The sequence below is a fragment of the Martes martes genome, assembly GCF_963455335.1.
Source record: "Martes martes genome assembly, chromosome: 5".
In the NCBI taxonomy this organism is placed as follows: domain Eukaryota; kingdom Metazoa; phylum Chordata; class Mammalia; order Carnivora; family Mustelidae; genus Martes; species Martes martes.
Genome location: NC_137892.1, coordinates 89,706,056 through 89,726,117, shown reverse-complemented (window position 1 = coordinate 89,726,117; position 20,062 = coordinate 89,706,056). Strand labels below are relative to the sequence as shown.

At 37.2% G+C, this 20,062-nt stretch overlaps 1 protein-coding gene across 9 annotated transcripts in view; it reads left to right on the top strand.

Moving 5' to 3' along the window:
* The first annotated feature begins 3,688 nt into the window (after nucleotides 1-3,688).
* Nucleotides 3,689-20,062, top strand: part of MATR3 (matrin 3) — a 30,246-nt gene continuing 13,872 nt past the window's right edge. For 2 of the 9 annotated variants that reach the window (XM_080803849.1, XM_080803846.1), the window contains exons 1-3: nucleotides 3,689-3,834; nucleotides 9,968-10,042; nucleotides 14,528-15,615. In XM_080803849.1, coding sequence (XP_080659975.1) covers nucleotides 14,704-15,615 — 912 coding nt within the window. In that variant the 5' untranslated portion in view covers nucleotides 3,689-3,834; nucleotides 9,968-10,042; nucleotides 14,528-14,703. The other 7 variants (XM_080803848.1, XM_080803847.1, XM_080803845.1 and 4 more) reach the window with 7 other exon arrangements.

Genomic DNA, 20,062 nt, shown 5'->3' with positions numbered 1-20,062 from the left:
TCCAGATGCAGGCAGAGTGGAAATTGATTCCACTATGAGAAGAGTGGCAAAGAATTTGTGGCCATGTTTAGTAAATAGTAAACCACAAGCATTTACACATACACATATACATATACACATAAAAAGTGTTTCTTTATAGAAAATCCTTAGAATACAAAAGAAATGATTGGTAAGTGGGTTGCCTTTAAGTTGGGGAAAACTTGTGTTTTTTGAATTTTATTATATGTATTATCTACTCAAAAATTCCTTCCTAAACCCCCTCTTGCCTGCCCTCCCTGCCGTGCCACTGCTAAAAGAGCCATTGGTTAACAGTTCTCTATTTTTAAATAGCTTAAATTATAGGGATGACCTGGTTTCAGGGCATTAAATCTGTTAAAAAATAAGTAGATGGTGGACTGTCAAGAGATTCTGAGACTACAGCTCTGGTGACGGCAGTATCATGTAATGCTCAAAAGCTCTGTTTGGACTGATACAGAACTGGGTTCAGATCCTGGCTTTTGTCACTATTTAGCTGCATCACCCGCAAGCTTCTTAAACTCTTATGTAAAACAGGAATAATGGTACCTTATCCTCAAAATTATGATAATAATTAGAAAGTATTATCAGCCGCCTAATGATTGTGTGGTTATCAGAATATATGTCCTCAATATGTCTCCTGTGCAAAACTGTAAAAGGTCTTCATTATCAGCTCAAATCCAAACTCTTTCCTGGTGTTTAAAGTCTTACATAACATAGCTGTACCAAGCTGTCACTTAGACCTTCAAAGTCTTAGCAGAAATTCTTGCTTTATAGCCACATTCTTCACCATCCCTGGTACACAACTCACCCACTCCTAAGTCACCCAACCCAGTATAGAGCTCTTGATTCATCTCTACTCACAGCCAGACCCACCTTGAGGCCAGACTCCTTGTCCATTCGCCATCAGACTACGATCCTCAAGAGCTGGCAATTGGTCATTGAATCCCTACCCTTGTACTGTGTCCTTCATGAAATAGGCATTTGATGACTGAAATCTTGTATTAAGTTTGGTTTCCAATGTGTCTTTTTGCTGATGAGCCACTAAGCAGATCCTCAATAAATAATTACTCAATAATAAAGTTTGACTTTCCTTCTTTGTATGATCACCGGATGGCATTACAGCCTTATACAAAAGCATGGGTAAGTGCATATCTTAGTTCTAAAATGCATTCATGTTTCTTCATAAGGAGCAGAGCCTCTTCTTTCATCTAAGAGCTGGAAACAACATAAAGGGAAGTCTTAGCCAAGATAGCCAAGATTACTTGGAGTCAAAAGTCTCACCAAGTGGAAGGCAGATACGGTTTTGAATGGACAACGCAAGACTCAATGAGGAATTTGGATCCCCCAAAATTTCATTCCAGAGCTAACCAGTAGACTTTAAACATCACTTAATTCAGAGGAGCCTCAGTTCTTAACGGTTATACAACATAAATGCAGATGTGGGATTGCAGTTGCACTCTTCACCATGGCTATTTAAAAATTGTCCCTTGGGGTACCTGGGTGGCTCAGTCAATTAAGCATCTACCTTCAGCTCGGGTCCTGATCCCAGGGTGCTAGGATCAAGTCCCACTTTGGGCTCTCTGTTCTATAGGGAGCCTGTTTTTGCCTCTGCCTCCCTCTCTGTCTCTCATGAATAAATAAATAAAATCTTTTTTAAAAAATTGTCCCTTATTCAACTCTAGCCCTCAAAGACGACTTAGTCACAAAATTGAAGTCACCTTCAATTCCCAAGGCTTCAACCAAACCTAATGAGAACTCCACATCTCTTTGCCTCCTGTTAAAGGCATGTCTCCTTTCTCTGGATCCTATTTCAGTGTCCGTTACAAATCATCCCTCCTTTAACTTATTTTTTCTTCAACCAATACTTTACTAAAATACTCTTCCTACCAACATTTTTATTGTGCTCAAAACTCCCGTAGTAAGGGGCACCTGGGTGGCACAGGCAGTTGACCGTCAGACTCAGGTCATGATCTTGGGGTCCTGGGATAGAGCCTTGCCTTGGGCTCTGCCCAGTGTGGAGTCCACTTGAGATTCTCTCCCTGTGCTCCTGCTTGTGCTCTCTGTAAAATAAAGTAGACTTTTTTTTTTTTTTAAACCCACGAAACTCCTATAGCAAATTGGAAAACTCAACCCTGTATTCTCCAGTCTTCATAGCCAAACCTTTCCTGCATTAGGTAGTTTCCATCCTGTTTTGATACACCTCCAGTCTGACTTCCTCTCCCACTTTACTGGAGCAAGTCCATAATAAGGATGACCTCCGTGTTGCTAAATCTTTTGTAGATGTTTTTAGTCCTAGTCTTCCCTTTTGATAGCATCTGACCCTGTTGATCACTTTGACCTCTATTTTGGCTCTCAAGGCAGTACAATTTGTGTGCCTCCCTGCTCTTCCCAAAACTTTTTGCTTTTTCCCCACTACCTCTGTATTCACTTGGTCTGTATTCACTTGGTCAGCTCTACCTGATTTGCTTCTCAAGGTCCTAAGACTTCTTTTCACTGTACTGTCTCTAGCTTAACTTCCAAATCCCATCGCTTCATTTATGTCATTAACTCAAATGTGCCACTAACCCACATCTTTTCCCCCTGAGCTCAAAACCCATAAATACCACTCCTTACTTTAAAATTGATGCCAAACATCTTGCCTTATAGTCTGCTGGTACTCTGCCAGTCCCACTTAACAGCACTGCTAACCATTGGAGTTGTCATTCATCCATGACCCTCCCCTTCCTCATCTTCAGTAGTGAAATGAACAAGAGCTGAGTTCTGAACTAGACGATCTCTTCAATTTTCTACTGGTCTGTGGTATTCTCCATCTTTGCCCTCTCCACTATCTTCACAGAGGACCCTGACCGATTTTTCAAAGATGCGAATCTGATTCAGCATAGTAAAGATTTAAATATTTGAGTGTTATTAGTATTTGTATTTACTTATTTACTTAAGGCAGTATCTCAAAGTTGGCCTCGGAATTTTCACATGTGCATTTCGGAAATCTCTATCAGTTTTACATTCAGTCAAATTCAAAGTGGCGGCGGTGGTCTTTATTTGAATGGGCTGGGTTCTCTCTCTTCTGCTTCCATGACCCTCCACGGAATTACTGAGATTAAAAACCAGCCAAAATGGTATGGGTTCCGGCGTCTGGCCCTTGCTATCACTCCTCGGCAATTACTGAGAGAATAATCAGAAAAGAAATCAGGGGGCGCCTGGGTGGCTCAGTGGGTTAAGCCGCTGCCTTCAGCTCAGGTCATGATCTCAGGGTCCTGGGATCGAGCCCCGCATCGGGCTCTCTGCTCAGCGGGGAGCCTGCTTCCCCCTCTCTCTCTGCCTGCCTCTCTGCCTACTTGTGACCTCTCTCTGTCAAATAAATAAAAAATCTAAAAAAAAAAAAAAAGAAAAGAAATCAGGTCTAAGCTACTGGATCCCGCGACTCCCTTCTAAAAGCATACCCTATTTAAATTTTGCACCATGAAGTTTTAAGGGTTGGGGAAAATCTTTTTAGGGGATGAGACTCGAACTCATCAACTGTAGCTTCCTATACATTTCCCGCCACAGGCGGGCTCCTGGGTTTGAGAACAACGACCGCCGTCGAAGGCGCGGTGGTGTGCTCGCCCTGAGTAGGGGGAGGGGCCTGGCGCGCGCAGAAACAGGACCCGCGAGGGGGTGGGGGTGGGTGTACTCTCTCGCGAGAGCGGGTTTGTTCTTGGGCTGCAGCCGCCGCTGCCACCTCTTCCCAGCGCCGTTGCTGCGGGGGATTGTGGGAGCCTCCGCGTCCCGCTCGCTGGGAGAGAGGTACCTCTCCTTTTCCCTCTCCCTTTCCTTAAGGTAGGCGTGAAGCGGGTAAGAATCGGGGTGGGGTGGCCGGGGGCTCTCCGCGTCCGCCGGGTGGAGGCAGCGACGGCGACAGGGGCCGCGGGGAGCCGGCGGCGCGCCTTTATTGCTCGCTCCCGCTCGCCCGCTCTGCCTCCCTCCTCGCTGCGTATGTGAGCCGCCTGATCGGCGGCCGCCATGTTAGGAGCGCAGTGGCGGCGCAACCAGCCTCCTCGGGCGGCGGAGGTGAGCGGTCCCGGAGGGAGACACGCGGCCAGCCAAGGGCCGGGGGGTGCGGCGGGAGAGTCGGGGGGCGCCGAGGGCAGCTGATCGGCCGAACTTCCCGCGTCTTGGGCTTGCTGTGGGCGGGGGCGGGACGACGAGCCCGTTACACGCGGGCTGCAGCTCTGAGGCGAAGGGAGGAGCGCTCGAGGCCTGAGGGACTGGCTGTCCATAGGGGGCCTGCCGTTTGGGGAGAATAGTTAAGCAGCGAAGTCTTGGAATAGCGCCAGCCCCAGATAGGTGTTTGCTTCCCCCCCCCCCCCTTTGCCCCTTTAAAATGTGCCGCAAAATGGAGGATTTCGCAGACTCTGAAAAGCTTGGCCGTTTGAGCAGCGTTTCTTTCTTCTCTTGGTGTCACGGCCTTCGCTCTGCTTTTGGCCCTTAGCTTCATAGCGCCCCCTAAGACTCTCCTGTCCCCCGCCCACACACATCCGCGCGGGATTTTAGCTGGACCTCAGAAACAATTCCTCCCCACCCCCATCGCGTAAAAATGGCCGAAAAACGAAACGTTAACGCTTGTTTTTCGTATTGCGTCGTGGAGAAAGCCTTCTGCAGTAGGCTGCGAGCCAAGAGACTTGCTTAGGGAGTCACCTCCAATTCCTTTTCTCTGTATTAAGATATTATCAGTCTGCGTTCCTCTAAAGAGGATCGTGTGTTGTGGGACCTTCCGGTTTCCAGACAAAGGCTTTGGAGTACCGTGGTGTAGCCGGTGCATCGTTGTTCTTTTCATTGCTAGCCTTGTGCCGTGTTCGGTGTTTTATAGGGACTTTTCTCGTTTGCCGTGGAAGAATTCTCCTAGATGTTTTTCCTGCTCTGTGGCCTTATACTGTGGAATATTCCTATTGGATCAGTTACAGTTTTCCAGACAGATATTTCTAGAATGCTTATGGCGATTCCGAAATTTCTAGTCTTTCAAGCGCGCTGGAATAAAGCGAGAGTCGTTTATTTCCCAGCTCTTAGTCATGAGATTGTTGTCTTGATGCTGCGTTCTGTTGAATAGAGCTTGGTTTAAGATTTCGGAGTAGTCGAGAAAACAGTTTTCTCCCAGATAAATTTAAACAGTTGTACTCGGCGGGCAAAAATTCTGTTTTAGGCTATTTTCATAAAGGTCGAGAATTCCTTTTGAGAACTCAGTGGCTCAGTCGTCTGCGCAGTCTGTCGTCATAATTTTTCAGCAGTAATGTTTTAGAAATGGAAGGTGGACAATGATTTTTGTTGCAAAAACGCTTTGTATGCCTTTTGCACTTAACCGGAATGTTTTTGCAAACTTGAAATTGAACACAGTTTAAGTACTAAATGAGGATTTTTCTGGTTTGTTATGTAAGACTGGGAAAAGAGATCTTTAGCCAGAAGATGTTTGTGGTGAAGTGCTTTAAGTTTACAATTTTTTCCCCTTGCACTTAATATTTATATGGTTATAACATTAACGTACATTTTACCCAGAAAGGAAGTTTTTGCACAACTCCCTTCTCAGCTGTTTTTAAGTGAAGTTGACTTTACATAACATTTTGAACTAATTCGAAAGGATTTAACCACTCTTGATTTGATCACTATGTATGTTAAAGGAGTCTTTAAACTTACTATATTCATTAATGCTCAGGGTATTGCTAAATAATATTACAGGTGAGTTAATGATAGGTAAACAAATATTGGCGTGAGGAAAGGAAGTAAATTGTCTTAACATGACTTCGGAAAATGTAATTCAAATGCTTAGTTTCATAGAAGAAAAGATTAAAGCCCAAGGAGGTGGTGGCAATATAAACAGTGGCAGTGCTGTGGGTTCTATAACACTTGTGTGTTTTTAGGTACTTGATTCAGACTCATGTTATAATAAATAGGTTTAAAAATGGAGGGAATATACTTAAAGGAATTTATCCTAAGGGAACAGTGTACAAAAGATTTGTGTACATAAATGTAATCTCATTTACCAAGCTTGCTAAAAATCTGAAAGATTTAACACTTACAGATGTGCTGCTAATAGTGTGGCCATCTGATAGAAATCTGTGTAGCTTTTTAAAGCAATGTTTTAAGAGGAGAGTAATGATGGGAAAATAATGGAATATAGTATTACTTGGAAAGAAAATAATAAAACTCTGGTGATCCCAAATTCGATTCCTTTTTTGTTGGTTTTTAAAGGAACTTGTAAATAAGCATAAAAATAGAGATGTACCAAAAATTGTTAGCTCTGGATGTTGGCATTGGCGTTACGGGTGATATTATATTTCTTTCCTTGTGTTTTTCTGACATTTCCTGAAGAAATTGCATTTATCTTTGTAGGGGGAGAGTGATGAGACATTTTTATACGTGCTAGACTGCTTAAAAAACGAGTGTCTCATGTTTTGTTTCTTTAGGACCTCGTGTATTTTTGAGAGAAATTGGGATAGAAGTGAGCTAGTTTCTTTAAATCTGAAGTGCAGAGTATTCGGAAGTGACAGAAAGTAGTGTTTTTTATGTAAGATACCGTGGTTATTACATGTAGACAAATGGAGGAATCCGAAGGCATCCTTATGTAAGAATATTTAATTTACCATTATGGGGACTGATGGTAATTAAGTTACAATGTGAAGTGCAGCTTTTAAACTATTTTAACAATGATCAAAATCAAAGAATGGAGTAATGGTTTGTTGAAGTGTTATTCATAGCACATCTTTTAAAGGTACTTTTTAAAAAATACATACTTTGTTTTTAAAATATATTTTTTTACTTAGAGTTGCATGAAAACTGCCCCACACTTGGTGGCAACAGGTTCTGAGTGGACTTGACTTTGGGTTGGACAATACTGAGTTCTTTGAGGGTGGAGTGGAAGGGTCGTAGACATTGTAGTTTCACAATTATGTGTGTTTATTCCAAGGATAACAGTGTCCAAGGAAATGAAGCTCAGTAATTCATAATTCTTAGCTCTGTATTGGGCCTTCTCATTGGATCATTGGGATTGAGAGCTCTGAAATTACTGATTTAAAAAAAAAGTTTACGTATACAAAATTTTACTGGGTAGTTAAAACTGGAGTAGAGAGAAAAGGGAATGGTTTGAGAGAATTGTATGTATGTAGCTATTAAAAGATGTTCATAAGTGGTTTTTGCTTTTTCTTTTTGTTTTTTTTTGTTGTTGTTTTTGTTTTTTAAGATTTTGTTTATTTGACAGAAGTCAAAAGTAGGTGGGGGGGAGGGGAAAGGGTCACTGCTGAGCAGGGAGCCTGATTCTGGTGCTCTATCCCAGGACCCTGGGGTCATGACCTGAGCAGAAAGCAGAGGCTTTAACCCACTGAGCCACCCAGGCGCCCCTGTAAGTGGTTTTTAAAGTTTGCTAGTTTAGCTTTTGAGTTACTGCAGCCTGTGTCTATCATGAGGTTAAGTACAAACTTGTAATACAATAGGAGATACATGATAAAGTGCTATGTTATCTTGCCTGACAAATATAATTAATGTGGCAGGCCTGAGTAGATGGAGTTCCTTTGATATGATGCACTTCCATATAATTTCCAGCTGTGTATCAAACTTTAATGTTCTCTGCATTTATAAGGCTCAAGACTTTGCAATTAAACATAATTTGCATGAAGTAGCAATGAAATTTTAAGGTTAAATTTTTAAAATTTAATAAAATTTTTTGGTTTAGTTTATAAAGTTTTTCCAAAGTTAAAGGTTAGTTGATAAAAAGAGCTTGCTTTTTTCTGGAAAGTTTTTAAAATGGCAGATCTGACATTTCTCTTTGACTGGCAGTCCCAGTAGCTTGTGGATGTTGGTGCCTGTCTTAAAAGACAAACAAGTTAGTAGGAAAATAAAAAGTGAATGAAGGGAGGGTGAGGTAACATTCCAGCTACTGCTGCTAAATAAGAGCAAAGCGTGATACCTATGGTAGATGTCTTTCTGGGCAGCAGTAAATGCAGCTAGTATGGAAAGTACTCAGTTGATACTAGGGTTTAAATAGGATCTTTCATTTGCAGTATCATTGGTTGCTAATGAAGATAACTTTCTGATCTTGCAAGATGATTTGTATGGTTTTTTTCCCCTTTGTAGAAATTACTAGGATATTAAATATCTACCTTTGGTATGGTAACTTTTATAAGAACTTATTCCATACGTGAATATTTAAAATTGTTTGAGAAAGGAAAAGTAGTATCAAAGAATTACAAGCATTTGTACTTAAAAATTCTTGATGTAAGAAAATATGGAACAGCAGGATACAGTGCTTAACTGAGTATCCTTGTATGGGCTATATAGTTCTGGAAAAGCACCACAGAGGAGGGAGTTTAAAGCTGAAGCTTCAGGAGACACCGAGAAATATTCATACCAACATTCTTGGTAATGGCTGGAAACTGGAAACAGCCTGAATGTTCATCATCTGCAGAATAAATAATGTATGTGCCATGTGGTTGTGTGTATTGCAGTGACATGGAGGTTTAATTCATGTATAAGTCAGTTTTTTACAAGTAGATAAAACAGTCTGTACATATTAAAAGTTATTTTGCATAAAACTCATAAATGCAAAATAAACACATTTTTTAGGATGTATCTATTAAGTGATAAAACTTTAAAATACGGGACTGCAGAAAGGGAAGATGATGGCATTGGAAATTGGTAGGTAGAAGGTATCTGAGATGTTGTTAACATCCCCTTTCTAAACTTGGGTGTTTGTATACACTGTGGTTTGTATATAAAGTGGGGTGCAGTGCTGGGCCTTAAGAGAATTACTAGTATAAAATGAAGAAGGGGAGATAGTCCAGCAAATAATTTATGTAAGTGCTGAGCAGACCTATAACTGCTTCTAAAATCTTTTGCATAAGGTGTTGGCTTATGGTGGAAAATACATTTCGAGAAGTAAGATGCAGCTAGAACGTGAAAGGCATTAAAACCATGATGTGCTTTTCATGTGTTAAGTAGTTAGGGAGTAATGTGTTTTTTAGCAGGGGTGTATATAAAATAGTGATGTTTTAGGAGGTTTGTGTTGGAAGCTGTAAACATGGATGCAAAGAGGCCAGCCGAAAGGCAGTAAGATTATGGCAGGGAGGTAAGGACTTCCTTTTGAAGGATGAGAAGATAGTTTAAAGGTAGATTGGTAATGGAGAATAAAGGAAGAGGTTTAATTTGTTCAGATCCCCTCGCCTCTGCTTCTTTTCCTCAGTGTTGTCTAAGTTACTGCCAGCCTTTAAATCTGGTGTCTTAAAGCTTACTTGTGGTTCAGTAGCAAAATTCAAATATGAATTCCAGCCTCAAATAGAAATGAATGAGACACTAAAGTTGACATATGAAATGGGGAGTACAGTGCAAGTGAAATGTATGTTCTCTGGGTCAGTCCTTTTGCATCTAAGGTTTTTCTCATTGGTTGTTAGGGTCATCTGTGTAAAAGTAGATGATTACTACAGTCCTGACCATGTGTCAGTAACCATTCTAAGTGTTCTATGTGAACTGATTTATTAAATGTTTACAGCCTTATGGAATGGGTATTTTTTTTTCCCATTTTACAAATGAAAAAACAAATGTTAAATGATTTTCTCAGTTATTTTGTAGTAGAACTAGCATTCATATCAAGGTATTTGGTAAAAATCTCCATATATACCAAATGAAAGAGCTGTACAAATGTTTGTGGAAACTGAGAGTTGAAAAGGAAATGGAAATGTCTTAAGGATGCAAAATGGCACCTTGAGGAAAGCTCACTAAATCTAAGTAAAGAAGAAAGTTAAGACAAGCTAGTATCAAAATCAGATGGAGTCACAAATGTCTGGTAAATGGATTAACTTTTTATCCTGTATTGCTTTAATCCATAAATTTTTAATGTCTATTTGAAAGTCGCTGTAAGTGTAGGAAGAAGAAAAATATTCCGAGCCTGAATAGGAATCCCTTCTGATTAACATGTTTTCTGTTTTAGCAGCTGAAGGCACTTTTCAACAAACACTCTAATATCATTAGCCTAAGGATCAAGAAGTGGGCTAGAAGTTGAATCCAGGTCTGTAAAATGGATTAAGAATGATAATCGTAAAGGACTTCTTAAAAACTTATACTGGTTTTTCAGCTTTCTCAGCACTACATATTAGTGTTTTGTTTCTCCTGTTGGTTGATGGAGTGCATATTGCTTTACACAAAACTGAAATGAATAGAGCTGGGACTTTATTTCCTGAGAGGTTTATGAACTATTAGTTGTTCATTTTATGATGAAAAAACCTTTTCCGTCACTCAAAGGTATGCCATACTAAAAGATTATGGCACTGAAGAACCACAGATTAAAGTTCAAGGTTTTAAAGTGGTTTAAGCTCTCCAAAAAAACAAAACAAAACAAAAACAAAAACCTAAAAAACAGTTTAAGCTCTCTATAAAAAAGATAGATTGCTCAGATAGGAAATCCATTTTTAAAAACAAAACCCTTAAGACGAGATACAAGTTGGAAAATCTATTAAGAAAAGATAGTGATGTAAACTAACATTAAAATAAAAATTTACTAACTTTAAGCTGGAAACTATGTTGGTGAATTGTGAGACCATTATAAAATTAATTAAAAGTGTGAAACTTTAAGGAGTAATTAACCTACCATTTATTATAGTTGGAAATAAATCAGGTGCTTCTAACCTTAGGAATCTTTGCTTTTGTGTGATTGATGACAAAAATTAAGCATCTACCTTCCGAAATGATGCTTCTTTGAAATTACTAATAGTGAACTTTCTGTGCTATTGGTGACATGATTGGAATTTTTTTTTTTTGCTATATTGGTATGTTGATTGCTACCTTAAACATATTTGGCATATTTTCATGTGAATAATTTAACACATCACAAGGGTATTTGGCTTTCATAGAACATTTGGGAAATCTGAAAATCCTTAACACCTTCCTGGGTTTTTATTTCAGAAAGAGAAAAATACTAAAAGAAGCTACATTTTTCTAGCTGTTGCTTTTAAGTTTTTGTAAGATTAAAGGGTTAAAATCATGTCAACTTAAGATACTTTTCCTAAGCATCTCTATAAGCTTTTATGATTATACATGTATTAAAAATAGTTGTTTCTACGATGCAGTTATTTCACATAATTGAGAACATAACTTAAGTTCGATGTAGTAGTAGATAACTTTAAGATGTAGCATTTTAAAATTCTGAATTTAAAAGGTGAATTTTTTTCTATAATGTTTTAAAGAACTAAAGTCCTCTTACGCTCATTTTAGTAATCCTGCTAAATAGTCCTCTGGAAGAATGAATAATGGGACAAATAAAGTGTTATTTTATATAGGAAGTCTAGATGTGGAATGACCATTTACTTCTCTTTACTGTGAACTTTATGGATATGTTAACCTGTAAACGTGTTCTGTGGTATTTTAGTATTCCCACTTCTTTCAACTCAAGAAAGTAAATCCAGTAAAGCTATTGATGGAATGGGAAGAATTGAATGTTACTAAGTGAAACTTAATTCTTAACCATACATACAGTTATTCAGATGTTGACAGTGAAGTTAACATTTTTAGTGTCATTTGCACTTATGTCATGAACTAGGTTTCAGCTCCAGGTTAATTATTTAGAATTGTCTTGGGTTAGTTATTTAGAATCATCTTGTGCTTTTAGGGTGAAGGTATTGCCTTTTTTTTTAAGTGAAAGGTTTTTTTTGTTTTTTTGTTTTTTTTTTGCATTGATGGGCATTAAGATTTTAATGGGTAAATTGGATTTTTAATTACATTCTAGATTAGTTATTTCAGAGGAACTACTTTGAACTTTCTAAACCTGTAGTATAGTGTACTGTGGGAAGGCAATTTTATAATACGGGGGAAAACAGTACAATAAGCCACTCTCTTTAAAAAAGTAATTTAGTAAACACCTCAGTGTTGTGCTAGCCTTAATATAGGCAGTAGGTCTTGCTTAAATGAGCCTTTTAAAATGGCTTGTCATTTTTTTTTTAATCACTTGACCCAAGATACTAAAGGAACTATTTTCGTAAGTGCTCTTTGAACAATGCTGGCATGTCTGATTTCTCTCAATTTCTTTTTTTTTTTTTTTTTTTAATATTTAAGATTTTATTTGAGAGAGGGAAGGAGAGAGAGAATGAGCAGGGAGGGGGGCAGAGGAAGAAGGAGAAGCAGACTCCCTGTCGATGAGCAAGGAGCCTGATGTGGACTCAGTCCCAGGAACCCGGGATCATGAGCTGAGGCAGTCACTTAACCTTCACTGAGCTACCCAGGCCCCCGATTTCTCTCAATTTCTTTGTTTTAATGAAAAAAATTAAGACTGATTATTTGTGCTCCGGTCAAAAGTCTGATTTATGTCACTTTTCAGTAATAATGTTCTCGTGTCCTTGGGTGGGGCTGCATTTAAATTGAAACTGAGAGTCTTAAAAACATTATGGTTAGTCTTACGAGATTACAAGTTGTCATGGGATTTACATTGTCGTTTGTCTTGCTCTTTTTCTGAGTTTTTCTGACATCCATTTTCTGTTTTGTCTTAAGGTTATCTTTTATCTTCTCTTAACCTTTGCTTTACAGATCCACCCTTTTCATATGTGCTACAAAGAAAAGTAAGATCTCTGTAATCCTACAGTCACTGCCTTAAAGTATGATCAATTAAAATTTTTACATAGTCATAATATTATTATATAATTTCCCTAAGGGAAAGGAATAATCCTTAAAAGAAGAAAAACAACTGGCTTTTCTGTATTAAACAGCTTTGTCTGTACCATGAAGGGCAAAACTGCCATTAACAGTAATATGGTTACTTTTATATGCTGGTTTTAGAACCCTCTAAAACGTTTTGATCTTTTAAAATAAAGTATACCTGGAAATTTAGAGGGTCCTCCTAATGTTTGCACAGTATTTCAGCTGCCATTCTGTATGGCATTTTCTATGAGACATACCAAGGAAACTGTCATCCAGAAAAGTCCACTTATACTCTTGTCTTTATTACTCTTAAAGCGTAAGTAGTTTATATATAGTATATCTCATCTAGAACTAGTTTCTTTAGTATCTTTTCTCAGTTTCATCTCTCTTGGTGTGCAAAAACATCTTCTGTAATTCCAGTCACCTCTGATAGCATTTCTGTGTCTTTTTAACTTTGTTACATCTTTTTGTAAAATCTAACTAAGTCTTGCCTGCAACTTTTTTTTATACTTCTCTACCACTGTATGTCCAGTGTTTCCTTGCTTTATTCGATCATTGGTGGAATTGGTCCCATAATAGACTTGTAACTTGAATATTGCCCAGTTTGTAATGTAATAAAGTTTAGTAATATTAAACCACCAGTGCGTAGGTGAATGGGTGATCAAATGTATGAAACTTAACTGAGCAATGCTTCTTAATTGAATTATATAGCAAACAACTTTAGACTTAACCTTGGTATATAGTTGTGATTATAAAAAATTATTTCATCAAGAACATTTGTTATGTATGTCATTTGATATTTTATGAGAATCGTATGTAAATGCTTTGCACATTCCTCTGTAACAATTTGAGATGAAATAATAAGGAAGATAATGAAAGTAATTTCATCCAGAAACATATCTTGGGGGATTGTGTTCAGAATTTAAAATTTCCAAGTGAATGGGCTAATCTTGTGAAAAGTTTACAGAAATCTGTATAAGCACAGTACCATTGTCATTTTTACCGGTTTTGAGCTCTAGAGGTTCTGTAGCCCAGAGTATTAACTGAGCTTTGATGGATGCTAACTTAGAGGGGAGTTTCACTTCTTTAAATCACCTATACTTCCTGTACCTGGGTTTTTTCTTGGGAGTTCTCCTATTTCTATATTGACCATATTTAGTTCTCCTTACTTTTTAAAATTAGAAATGAAATAAGCACTGCCTGATACAGGATAGACAGTAAGAAGGCAATTAGTTATATGGCTTAAATTTGTGCAGAAATCCTTAAACTAGGAAGTCACTTGTTTTTCTTCACATCTGTCTTTACCTCAAATTGATTTTGCTGCATAAAGGTCTCAACTATTGTGTTTGGTCTTAGATCTTATACTAGGTACTTGACTCCTAAGCTTCATTTACTTGTGATTTTACTTGGTTCTTTCTGATAGTAATAATAGGTCTCATTTTCTAAAGCAGAGTACAACTGATTCATCTTTGACTTGCTGACCTTGATTTTTTGTTTGTTTTTAGTCTTCTCCTGGAACTTAAACATCATACTATAGGGTGTATTTTTATTCTTCCAAAAGAAGAGACCCATCTATATTTTTACTGAAATTTTGATGTACTCAAGACATCTAATCCTTCAATTGAAATGTTTTTAAATTCAGTATGAAATTCCCTTTAATAAACTTTGGCATGAAAGACTACTTTTTAAATATCTATATGCAGGCTCTGCATACATCTGGAATCTGTTTAAGATATGTAATAAATTCCTTGTAAGTTTGAGATCTTATATGTTTTTTTTTTAATCAACATGATGCATAAGTTTTTTTTCTAAAAAAACAGCATCTACTTAAAGGGATTTATGACTAAAATTGCTTATTTTTCTACAGAGTTGTCTGCTGGTTCTCAGCTTGAAGAAGATTCTACAGTCCTTATTGATCCTTTTTCTTGGCGTTACCATTTTTTGAAGCAAAGTTAACCTAGTTTGCTAGTTTGAGCTTTCTTTTTGGCCTTCTTTTAAAAAAATTTTTTTAAGTCTATAAACTAGACAAGAGATAGTTCTACAATGTCCAAGTCATTCCAGCAGTCATCTCTCGGTAGGGACTCGCAGGGTCATGGGCGTGACCTGTCTGCAGCAGGAATAGGCCTTCTTGCTGCTGCTACCCAGTCTTTAAGTATGCCAGCATCTCTTGGAAGGATGAACCAGGGTACTGCACGCCTTGCTAGTTTAATGAATCTTGGAATGAGTTCTTCATTGAATCAACAAGGAGCTCATAGTGCACTGTCTTCTGCTAGTACTTCTTCCCATAATTTGCAGTCTATATTTAACATTGGAAGTAGAGGTCCACTCCCTTTGTCTTCTCAACACCGTGGAGATACAGACCAGGCCAGTAACATTTTGGCCAGCTTTGGTCTGTCTGCTAGAGACTTAGATGAACTGAGTCGTTATCCAGAGGACAAGATTACTCCTGAGAATTTGCCCCAAATCCTTCTACAGCTTAAAAGGAGGAGAACTGAAGAAGGCCCTACATTGAGTTATGGTAGAGATGGCAGATCTGCTACACGGGAACCACCATACAGAGTACCTAGGGATGATTGGGAAGAAAAAAGGCACTTTAGAAGAGATAGTTTTGATGATCGTGGTCCTAGTCTCAACCCAGTGCTTGATTATGACCATGGAAGTCGTTCTCAAGAATCTGGTTATTATGACAGAATGGATTATGAAGATGACAGATTAAGAGATGGAGAAAGGTGTAGGGATGATTCTTTTTTTGGTGAGACCTCGCATAACTATCATAAATTTGACAGTGAGTATGAGAGAATGGGACGTGGTCCTGGCCCCTTACAAGAGAGATCTCTCTTTGAGAAAAAGAGGGGCGCTCCTCCAAGTAGCAATATTGAAGACTTCCATGGACTCTTACCGAAGGGTTATCCCCATCTGTGCTCTATATGTGATTTGCCAGTTCATTCTAATAAGGTGAGTTAATGCAACAGATACTTCTAATTTCTTTTACATTGTAGTGCCTATTCTGTATTTACCTATATCTTTTACTCTAATTCTGTAGTCTGGTGACATGAGTTGATCGAGAATTTTTATGCTTTTGAGAACACTTTATTTGGAAGGTAATTGTTTTTGAGCATTAAACCAGGGCTTTACATTAATACAATCTGCCTAGATTACTTCTGGCCACAAAGCTGTCATCCACTGGGATTATCTTGTTGGTTTTTGGCATCAATATGTTCTTCTTAATCATATATTTAAGCAGGTTTTTTGTCTGCTTTGTTGAATTGTTTTAAGTATTTTTTTTTTTTTTGCAGTCAATGTGCTCTGCCATTCAGGATGCTAGATTTCAGCTCTCCATCTGTCTTGATTGCTGATTATATGTAGTAAAGATGTATTCTTGAACAATTCTCTTTTTTTCCTTATCTGTGGCTACAGGGAAAGAGTTAATGTAGAGCCCTGGTGTGTGTTTCAGTATGTTTCATATTTTAGATTAGTTCATTCTTCTTTTTTAATTTCCCTTTGACACAAACTCTCATACTATGACTGAAATTTTTCATCATTTTTTTTCTCCTTTTCCACAACTTTCTTAAACATACTTCAAAACTCACTTTTTATTATCCCATATTGCATCTGTCCCTTTAGAGACTTGGAAAAATCAACTACAGTATCCCGCTCTATGTTCCTCATAAGCATATTCTTTTTCTGACTAGGCTTAGACTTCTGGTATAGTCATTTGAGCAAAAGGAAAAAAAAATATATATATATATCTAATTCTCCTTTGCTTTAATTATCACATCTAGCAAAATGGGAGCTTTTTCAAAATGCCCTTATAAATACGTTGTCCTTTCTCTTCCAACGTTTTCAATGTTACTTATTCTCACTGAATTTTTTTTTGATACACAGTGCAGTTGACTTAAAAGTCAACGTAAATAGCACTCTAATAGCTTGATTATGATCTCTGACCGTCCATATTTCCTGATGTGCTGTACAGTTATTCTACTAAACATGTTGCTGCCATGAAATTGGATTTGATGACGATTATTCAGGATTTTTTCTTTACAGTAACATCTGGAAAGGATCATTTCTTTTTCATATCTTTCCCTTTAAAATGCATTTTTTAGTGACTTGATTTTTTGAGTAAACTAAATCATAGATCATGAGTGATTTTGTTTTTAATATTCTATTTGAAAGTATTGCCAGCCACTCCCTTTTCTGGGTTTGGCTCTCAGTATTTTTGCCTCAGGTAATTAAGAGAATAGACTTCTTTCATTTGAATTTACAGAATACTTTGAAAAATGTCTTTAAGAAGTTAATTTTTAGCTATATTTATTTCTGTAGTACAAAAATCTTTTGAATTATTGTATAATTAAGTACAGCACAAAGAATATTTTAATCTTTAATCCAAAGAAACTAAACTAACATCAGATGCTAAATTTAAATTCCTAAATTAATTTTTATTGAAGATGTGACCCCAAACTCCTAAAAGTTAGGGAATTTTATTTGCTAGGTGTCTTCAGTGTTGTCTTTTTCCAAATATGTTGGATAAAGTTTTAGCTCTGGTGGGAGTTGATTTAATGAAAAGGTCCACAAAACTTTGGTGACTCAGTTTTTTCTGTTACTTCTTGCCTTTTGCAGAATGGGCAATATTATCAGTGTTCTCAGATAGGGTCTCTAAATTCCAAGGAAAATAGCTAGTTACAGTGTCTCAAATGAAAGTGATTCTAAGGGACTTAAAATCTTTGCTAATGGAGTCCTCATACATCAAGAGCTATTGCTGGAAATCTTATTCTGACTTTGAGCAGTATTTACCCTTGTTGCTTGCACATAGAAAAACACTAAAGGACCATAAAAGGAAACCACAAGAGGGCTTTAATCAGAGAAAAGTTTCGGCTATTATATGTGATTAATCTTTTCTCTCCAAATTTTGCTATTAGTTCCTGAACAATAATATTAATAAAACACTATAGTTAAATGGATCTACATTAATGAAAAAAAGGTTTTAAAAGATCTGATGAAACTTTAGATTCAAGAGTAAGATACCCTGCCCTAGTGCAAGAGGTATTTTAAACCTGTCAAAATGCTTAGGCCCTAGCTGGTTTTGGTATTATGCCACAGTATTGGGAACATTTAAGAATTACTTGAGGTCCATTGATTGATTGATTTGCAAAATTTATATTTGTAAATTGGGCCAATTTTAAGAAGTTTAAGCACTTGGGTTGTCTTAATGTATTCCAGTTTCCTTAATATAGCTCATGTTTTCTGAGTATCTGCGTTATTGAAAAAAATAACTATTTACCTTTAGCTGTGGTCCTTTCTCATTTAATAGCTGATACAGAAACAATGACTTGAGAGAAAATTCCTGTGGTGAAAGTAGATAATGAAAATTTTTAAACATTTAATCCTGCTCTCTGGTATTGCTGCATAACTTGGAAAATCTGTTCTTTTCACTTAGTGGTAGTGTTAAATAGTTTACATGATCAAAACTTCCATCTTACTGTGAAATAAGGAACTTTTAGGTGAAAAACGTGATCTAATTTATCATCATTATTTGATATTTTAAGTGACTTTCAGTGATGGTGTTGCTTTTATTTCTTCCTAGGTCATTTTAGAATGTCAAATTACTTTTCTCCACAACCTCAGACTTCCCTCAAATTCTTTTCACTTAGAGTGCCCACTACAGCCTTTTCACCATCTTGTCACTTGAGCTCATAGTTTTCCTTTTAGTATTATTCTAAAAGCCCTTAAAGTCTTTATTCTGCCATTCCAGAAGTGCTTCTCCCAAATTATCCTTTCTTTATATAATTTAGGTATCTCAAAGACTGTTAAGGTGAATATAGTTTTCCTGCAGAACTTCTACATTCAAAATGTGAATCCTTTTACCTTATTAATCTGATGTGAAAGCTACCTCAATTTAGAATCAAGGACATGGGTTTTTTAAAAACCCTTTTGACTCTTAATCCTCACTTTAAACCAGAGATGCCGATGGGGTAGTGCAGATTAGGAATGTGGGTGGGTTTGGGAGATACATAATAATTCTTTGATCTTGGCCTGCCTGCTAGTACTTTGAAAGACCAGCTACATTTTTACCTTAAGTTTGAACCTTTAAAGAGCATAGAGGATTGGATATAAATAGTTTTCTGTTCAACTAGATACCTTTCCATCTCCTGTGAATTAGAAACGTGCATAATAGGGTAACTTTTACTCCTCTCCCAACACACTGCTTCTCAAGGACATTTTAAATAAAATCTGAATATTTTTATTTCAGAAAATTCTAAGTTAAGGTATTTGTTTAATCCCTCTTAAGAATTTTGTGAACTTGACCTATGGCACCTCTTCTTACAGCCATTTTAAAAGTGTCCTCCAATAAGTCAGTGGTCTGTTGCTTTGCAAGTACAAACTTTTTATATCCCAGATAACTGGTTGTGGAGCCAGCTGTGAAGAGATTTCTTTAGGTTCCTTAGCTATTAGTCATTATTTTTAAAAAGATAATCTAGCTTTGAGGTACAGCTTCCATAGTTCTTTCACAGGATGTTAATTCTTTTAGGGGAGAGGAAGTATGTAAGCTGTTGTAATATAAATCCATTTTTTTAAATTGGGTTTATAAAACACCATTCTGAAGCTTTTCAAGAAGGTAGCTCTTGTAATTTGGTTTCTTTCTTTAGTTTAGCTCTAAGTGAGACTCCCTTTTAAAAACATTGCCTGACCGTGTTTTATATTCCAAATATAATGTATTAGGTAGTGTGGATGTGACAGAAGTTGCCTCATTTTGTGGGAATTTGTGAAACCATACTTGTAAAGCAGGAATTGTAAAACGAGATAGCTTTATAAGCAATGTAATGACAGTTAATTTTTTTTCTTTTTTGGGCACTTATGTGCCTGGCAATGTTCTGATAAGCAGTTTACCTTTAGTCATTGTCATTCACTTTACATAAAATCCTAGGAAAGTATTGAATCATAGTAAATTTCAGTAATAGGTACTGATAGGTACCAAGGATTCATGTCTGTTAAGTGGCACCTTGGGAATGGAACCTAGTCAGTCTGACAGCAAAGCCTGCTTTTCCTAATTCCTCTTTCTTCAGTTGTCTAAAACATTGATCATTTATATGTGGATTTTTTTTTTAACTAAAGAAAGGAATGCTTATTTGCATAAAATAGGAAAGAAGTTAATCCCTTAAATTAAAAATAACCACAGAGGAGCACAAATACTGATGAATATGTTTCCCTTCCTAACATTTGGAAACAGACATTCCTGAAATTGGCTTCTTTACTTATGGGAAGTAGAATGGGAGCTTAGTTTTTTGATAAATGGGGACCATTTTCTAGAAAAACAGTTCCTGTTGAATCTTAGCTTTTCATGGCTGTAGTACACTTGGAACACGCCTTAAAGCTGGATAAAATTAACTAGTCACATTTATAACAT